This window comes from Borostomias antarcticus (genome assembly GCF_949987555.1).
Source record: "Borostomias antarcticus genome assembly, chromosome: 12".
Classification (NCBI taxonomy): domain Eukaryota; kingdom Metazoa; phylum Chordata; class Actinopteri; order Stomiiformes; family Stomiidae; genus Borostomias; species Borostomias antarcticus.
Window position 1 is genome coordinate 13,485,991 of NC_140245.1, and position 7,917 is coordinate 13,493,907.

The window sequence follows — 7,917 nt, forward strand, 5'->3', positions numbered from 1 at the left end:
CCCCTGCAGGGAGGGAGGCCCACGATGCAGAAGCCTGCCTCCCCCTCCCCCTCCTCCTCCCTTTCCCCCTCAGACGCCGCAGTGCCCATGAGCCCCGAGTGGCAGGACTGGCAGAGGGACAGGTGGCAGATCTGGCAGCTCCTGTCCTCAGACAACGCCGACACCCTCCCCGAAACGCTGGTGTGAGCTCTGGGAGCTTGAAACCCGCCCCCCTTGACAATCATTCTCCACCCCCCACCTCCCCAACACACATCCGTCCTCCCCCCTCTATTCTTCCCCCAAACATGGCGCCATGGCGTTGTTTACATGTGCAGCTGCTGCCTTACCTGTATACACATCCGTATACACTGCCACTAGCGTTGCCCCCCTGCCCATAACCGATTTCCTCGCTTAACAACTGTTGTTTGATCGTAATTATTGTCTCTTCAAGTTGTTTCGGAGGGCATCAAAACTAACGGCCCACAAGACTTACCTCGAGCATTGCGTTCATGAGCTCTGCATCTACAGCTCATTAAAGTTGAATTTAGATGAAAATAAGGTCCAATTCTACTAACCACCAACATGGTCCAATTCTACTAACCATTACTGAATGTAAGATGTAAAGATAATATGTGTATATGAATAGGAAGATACAACGTTAGGAAGAACTCTTCCACTGAGCGATTCAACTGACTTAAGACATCACACACTCTCTGGCCAAGTCACTGCCTAGTTTTTATTTGCTGCTGATATAAAAATGTGTGTATTTACTGCCAACATGCTGTAGCTGAGGAAGAAGGACTGTACATAAGAGTATGAAGAGAGCATATATTCCAAGATCCAGAATGTCTATGATGCAACAGTTAGCCCAAGAGTACACAGTTTGTTCAAATGTAATGTACAATATATGAATGTAAACCTATCTATACGTACTTAACATCTTTTCCAGGCAGTCTACGGGATGTTTGTGGTGTAACTTTGGTGTCTAAACCTCTGATTTAGTCTCTATTGAATGTAATAAGCTCAGCTTCTGTAAAAAGCTTGACCTGCGATAAGCACTACCGCTCTTGAAGGAGCAGGAAATGTGCCAAAGTCAAACATTAACATGGACAGTTGTGATTTTCGATGTGCGTTGTGGTGTCTTTGATGTCTTGAAGACCGCCACTCGTGGTACCAAGTCATGTACAGGAGATTTTCAGCCATTACTTCACAAGTTATCTTGAGTATTCCAGATATGGATAGACAATGGTGGCTGGCACAGCTGCGTCGTCAGGAGAAGGGTCATCAGGTGAAGGGTCAGAGGGTCATCAGGAGAAGGGTCATCAGGTGAAGGGTCATCAGGTGAAGGGTCAAAGGGTCATCAGGAGAAGGGTCATCAGGTGAAGGGTCAAAGGGTCATCAGGAGAAGGGTCATCAGGTGAAGGGTCAGTGAAGCTGTGGCCAGCATTGTCCATGACGATTTCTTGTTGCTTGCTCCTTCGGGTGCTACATCTATTTTTAAGGTAAGCATCATTCGTACTGTAACTCCATGACAGTATATCTAACACATTTAGAAATATAGACTAACAAAGTCATCATCGTTTCACAAGTGTGTATTTGCTGGCGAATATTGCACATTCACTCCTCGTCAAATGGTTTTTGTTCGCTCCTCATCGTGGTTTAGATATGTTGTTCTTTCTGATTCACTCCACAGAGCTTTCTGAACACACAAACCCAGCTCATAATAATATGTAACAACAATCTAAACCGCCTGTATTTTAAGCGCATTTCAGTACCCGAGTGGAGAAAAATGTGCCATAGGTCCTGTTCTTTGAAAATGGATTCCATACCACATAGTTTTGCCAATTCTTGTGTATCTTGTGATCTTTTTTATGGTCTGTTATTCATTATTGTAATATGCTGTATGTATACAAGTTTTTACTCCAAAAATCAGCAAAGATATGTTTCGATCAAATGTCTGCTTTTGTAATGTGTGTCATCTTGCCAGGTTGGGATTAAAGATGAGAGTTAAACGTTTGGGTTTCTGGACTGGTTTGCTCACATCTGTTATGTCCAATGTCCATGGCATTGTTCTGGTTCTACAGCCATCAGCCTTCTATGAGCCCATCACCGTCTGGTGTCAGTAATACTATTATTATTAATAGCAATATTATTCAATGCATGAAGGCGTGTAACAACATGGGAACACCACTAGAGGGTTGTCTAGAGCTTTGTGTTGAATGAAGGTTACAGCACACACACACCACACACACTTGTCTGGCAGTGGGTTGAGAGAAGTGATTAATGCTGTGAAACATTATTCATGCTCAAGAATGAAAAGCAGATAATATTGTCAAAAACGTTACCCTCTTCTTGTACAGGAGATGAAAAAGAGATAGAGCGAGAAAAGAGAGGATGAGTAGGAAGAAGGGAGGCACTGAGAGCTGAGGTGAAGGCCTCCAGGTAAGAGATAGAAGCCAGATGAACAGATTCCTCTGCTGAGGCCGAGTTCTGGACACGTCCCAAATCTCCTGATAGCACGGGAAGAGATGAAGATGACCGCTCAGGAGATTATCGACCACAACCTATAGTGAGGTGATAATTGTGTGTGTGTGTGTGTGTGTGTGTGTGTGTGTGTGTGTGTGTGCGTGTGTGTGCATGTGTGTGTATCTGACGCTAAACCTCTCTGCCCCTTCTGTGAGCTGCCCATGCAGAGGCATGGAGTCCCAGTTTACAGTAGTTAACCAGGATCAGGGTTTCCTGTCAACATGTGCTGATCAGTAGTTTCTAGTTTCTCTCCGCTGATAATCATCAACCGCTGAAATACACTTCAGATCGTTCCCAGGGTCAGAGGTCAGAGATCCGGTGCATTTCAGTGAACTCTGCTTTTTAGGGGGAACTGATACTATGTTCTACCGCTAGGCTACCACCACAGAGAGGCAGAACCACCACAGAGGGGCAGAACCACCACAGAGAGGCAGAACCACCACAGAGGGGCAGAACCACCACGGAGGGGCAGAACCACCACAGAGGGGCAGAACCACCACAGAGAGGCAGAACCACCACAGAGGGGCAGAACCACCACAGAGGGGCAGAACCACCACAGAGGAGCAGAACCACCACAGAGAGGCAGAACCACCACAGAGGGGCAGAACCACCACGGAGGAGCAGAACCACCACAGAGAGGCAGAACCACCACGGAGGAGCAGAACCACCACAGAGGGGCAGAACCACCACAGAGAGGCAGAACCACCACAGAGAGGCAGAACCACCACAGAGAGGCAGAACCACCACAGAGAGGCAGAACCACCACAGAGGGGCAGAACCACCACGGAGGGGCAGAACCACCACAGAGGGGCAGAACCACCACAGAGAGGCAGAACCACCACAGAGAGGCAGAACCACCACAGAGGGGCAGAACCACCACGGAGGAGCAGAACCACCACAGAGAGGCAGAACCACCACGGAGGAGCAGAACCACCACAGAGGGGCAGAACCACCACAGAGAGGCAGAACCACCACAGAGAGGCAGAACCACCACAGAGAGGCAGAACCACCACAGAGAGGCAGAACCACCACAGAGAGGCAGAACCACCACAGAGGGGCAGAACCACCACGGAGGGGCAGAACCACCACAGAGGGGCAGAACCACCACAGAGGGGCAGAACCACCACGGAGGGGCAGAACCACCACAGAGGGGCAGAACCACCACAGAGAGGCAGAACCACCACAGAGGGGCAGAACCACCACAGAGGGGCAGAACCACCACAGAGGAGCAGAACCACCACAGAGAGGCAGAACCACCACAGAGGGGCAGAACCACCACGGAGGAGCAGAACCACCACAGAGAGGCAGAACCACCACAGAGGGGCAGAACCACCACAGAGGGGCAGAACCACCACAGAGAGGCAGAACCACCACAGAGGGGAAGAACAAGGAGAGACTACAGGACGGCCCATAACCAGACTCCCTGCCTCTAGCTGGGAACCGCCACTCTGAAACCACCAGGACTCAGGTTCTGGTTCTGCACCAGAGGGTGGTGCTGGACCTGGTGGTTCTGGACCAGAGGGTGGTGCTGGACCTGGTTGGGCTGGACCTGGTGGTTCTGGACCTGGTGGTGCTGGACCTGGTGGTGCTGGACCTGGTGGTTCTGGACCAGCGGGTGGTGCTGGACCTGGTTGGGCTGGACCTGGTGGTTCTGGACCTGGTGGTTCTGGACCAGAGGGTGGTTCTGGACCTGGTGGTGGTGCTGGACCTGGTGGTTCTGGACCTGGTGGGGCTGGACCTGGTGGTTCTGGGCCAGAGGGTGGTTCTGGACCTGGTGGGGCTGGACCTGGTGGTTCTGGGCCAGAGGGTGGTTCTGGACCTGGTGGTGCTGGACCTGGTGGTTCTGGGCCAGAGGGTGGTTCTGGACCTGGTTGGGCTGGACCTAGTGGTTCTGGACCTGGTGGTTCTGGACCTGGTGGTTCTGGGCCAGAGGGTGGTGCTGGACCTGGTGGTTCTGGACCTGGTTGGGCTGGACCTAGTGGTTCTGGACCTGGTGGTTCTGGACCTGGTGGTTCTGGGCCAGATGGTGGTGCTGGACCTGGTGGTTCTGGACCTGGTTGGGCTGGACCTAGTGGTTCTGGACCTGGTGGTTCTGGACCTGGTGGTTCTGGGCCAGAGGGTGGTGCTGGACCTGGTGGTTCTGGACCTGGTTGGGCTGGACCTAGTGGTTCTGGACCTGGTGGTTCTGGGCCAGAGGCAGACTGAAGCCTTGGCCTTGTGAGCAGCCCTGCGAACCACCACGCCCGTCTGTGGTTCTGTTCTGTCTCTGTGGTCCAGAGTTCTGCCCACATGACCCGGGTTCCATGGAAAACCATTCCCTTCCACTTAACAATGTCAGAAATGAAAGTGGAAAAATATGTTTCCTCAAAGGGATGACCACACACATTCCTCTCCCTCCTCTGCCTGTTTTGCTACCCTCAAATGTCCTGTTAACTGTTAAGCATGGCGAGCAAATACGCTCGTAGGACAAAACATTCTCTGTGGCAGACATGGAGGGGCTGGAGAGATCGAAGCTTCAACGGTGACCAAGAACAACATTCGTTCTTCTCAGAATCCCCTCAGTATCATGAGAAAACCCCATAAATTACACTTCTGATATTCGAGCAGCTATTTGCAGTGAAAGTCCATTCCAAACAATGTGTTCTCTGTAGGATTGTGTGAGAAGTTGCTGCGTTATGGACTGTGAGAGTGTGACCTGGAACGGTTGTTTTTGGGCTTTGCGATGTCTCTAGTTTAGTCTAATAGAAGCATGGGGACAGAGCTCTATATGGGACTGGTTCTATTAACTGGTAGTTTTATTGGTTTTATTGCTTGTTATCTGGATGAGCCCTTTGCCTGGACCATGGCAAGAACACAAAGCAGCTGTCTAATGACATGGTTCCTAATAGTACAGTATTACCCCAAGCTGGTGACTAGAATAGAATAGAATAGAATAAGAGCCCTGTTCTTCTTGCTTGTCTTTGTTTAACTCAGATGTCTTGCTGCTGGGAGGGGGGGAGGGGGCGGGGGGGGGGGGGGATGGTGGGGGGTGGGGGGGTGAGGGAGGCATTTGGTCTGCTGAGATTTACAGTATGTCAACAAATCAGTTGTGGATTAGAATTTCGATTCATCCTAGATGGCAAGTTTGGTCACATCTGTGTTTTTCTGCTGAAGTTTATCTGCCCATCTCTGTGTGTGTGTGTGTGTGTGTGTGTGTGTGTGTGTGTGTGTGTGTGTGTGTGTGTGTGTGTGCGCGCATGTGTGTGTGCGCGCATGTGTGTGTGTGTGTTTGTGTGATGAAGCTTGTTTGTGCCCATCAGGATCTCTCAGACAACAGTGCTCTTGCGTTCCCATCCTCAGTGGTCCTGAAGCAGCGATGTGCTCGTAGTCCTGGCTGCTCTTCCCTTTTCTCTACCACTTCCCTTTCAGCCATGAAGCTCTTGTCCCAGTTTCCAACCCGGTCCTTGTTACCGTATCTAACGGTACAGTGACAAAAATGTGAAAATACCGGTGTGTTGTTTCCTCTTTGCCACAGGAACCCGCTAACATCTTGCACATGAGGACGCTAACGAGATGGATGTGCGCGCCGGCTTCCTGTCTGAAGCGAAGCAGCCGTGAAGCGAGCGCGCTGGCGTGCTCGATAAACAGCCAGATGGATTGCACCGCTGGCTCGTCTGCTGCGTGTTTGTGGCGGGGACAGGGAGCGACAGCGACTCTCTTCCCACTTAGGGCGCATCACCATGAAGGTTTGAGAAACGGCGGATTCTGGGCTGTTTCAGCAGCGGCGCGGGGGACAGCAAGAAGGAAGTTGTTGTCTATCCGACCATGACATGTTCATCTGGCCCGGGGGTGGGGGGAGGAGGGGGGGGGGGTGGACAAGAACGTCCTACATATGTTCACATAAACACATACACTGTATGCAATACACACACTGCAGTATGCAATATGCATGTGCGTGCAAACACACGGGCGTGCATGCAAATAGGCACGTGCATGTACAGCATGCAGACACTCCCTCCCCCGCCACACACACACACACACTATGGGGTGTGATTCGTGCCAGCGTAACAAACACTCAGTGCTTTCGTCGCCAGCATTGCGTGTATAAAGCATGGATGTATTAATAGAACTGGATACAGCCACTCCATTCACTGACCGCTATCAACAATGAAGCCCTATTGAACCGCGCCATCTTGGCAAATTTGTTGTCATTTGACTATTTCCGGTGACTTTTGTACTTGCGCAGTTGTGCTTTTCTGGCCTTCCGGTGACTTTTGTACTTGCGCAGTTGAGCTTTTCTGTCCGACGCGCGTCCACGAAAAAGTTCACCTTTATGTGAAATGTAGACGCACGTTCCCGGCTCTCTCAGCTCTCCCCGCTTTGATTTAGCAATGAAAACCGGCTTGCATATTAACCTGTTTTTGTCAAATATATCCATTGGAGAAATTATTTTTTCATCCAGGCATCTTAGTTTTAACAGGTTAAATATAATTGAACATGTTTTGTTTGCTAGTAGATGGTATTCATTCCGTTCGCGATAACGTTATTGCAGCTAGGCTAAATTCCTCCAGGGAGCCAGTGACCGGCGAGTTGAAGAGCTTCACTCCCCGCCAGCAGGAGCTTTGGCCGCTGCTACCGCATCTCGGATAACCCGCTGAGTTCGTGGCTGCTATTTCACATTCGCCCTTGATCAATCGAATCTTATCTCCGTATAAATACACATTAAGCCTATATTGCCTTATTCACCACAAATATGTTTCAATCTGAGGTTATTTTCATAGATAGATTTTGCCTAATTTTTGATAATTTACTGCCATGCAGGCCGTCTGCGCTGTCCCCAGCACCACCTTAACAGAGGAAGTTTGAAATGTCTAAATATTCCCAAGCATGTATTTCCATTCGTAAATCACATTAGCTGACCTGCCCGGACAACTGCATCTCATCTGATAAACATATGAACAATACATCCATGATGGCAAGCCAGAAACGCAGACACAAGTTCAAGTACCACAAATAAAGGTAGCCTATTAATTCTAACATCAACGGGGTCCCGGTCTTTTAATACCATCCATCGTCATCCGCTTATCCGGGGTCGGGTCGCGGAGGCAGCAGTTCCAGCAGGGAGCCCCAGACATCCCTTTCCCTAGCAGCATCAACCAGTTCTGCCTGGGGAATCTTTAGCCGTTCATAGGCCAGTGCGGATGTTTAATCAAATGTGTTAATGAAAATGACCACAAAAAAAGGAGAGTAGTCAAAGCACACTGCTCAAAAAGGGCTTAATACATACAACAAACTGATCAGGCTAATCATTTTTTAATGAAAATGACCACAAGACAACCTCTTGTGCATTGTTGAAATGGTAGTGGGATACGGTGATAAACTGGAGTGATCATTTGACAGCAATTATTAGCCTTTTCCAGGAATGGACAGAAA

General features: G+C 49.8%; 1 protein-coding gene across 1 annotated transcript in view; it reads left to right on the top strand.

Annotated features, from left to right (window-relative positions):
• Window positions 1–254, top strand: part of LOC311315734 (rho GTPase-activating protein 6-like) — a gene marked incomplete at its 5' end in the record, with an annotated part of 82,238 nt that extends 81,984 nt beyond the window's left edge. Inside the window, 1 exon segment of the mRNA XM_084446438.1 lies at window positions 1–254. This exon segment is cut by the window's left edge and continues 62 nt beyond it. Within this exon segment, the coding sequence (XP_084302564.1) occupies window positions 1–186 (186 nt within the window). The 3' untranslated portion in view covers window positions 187–254.
• Window positions 255–7,917: the final 7,663 nt, after the last annotated feature.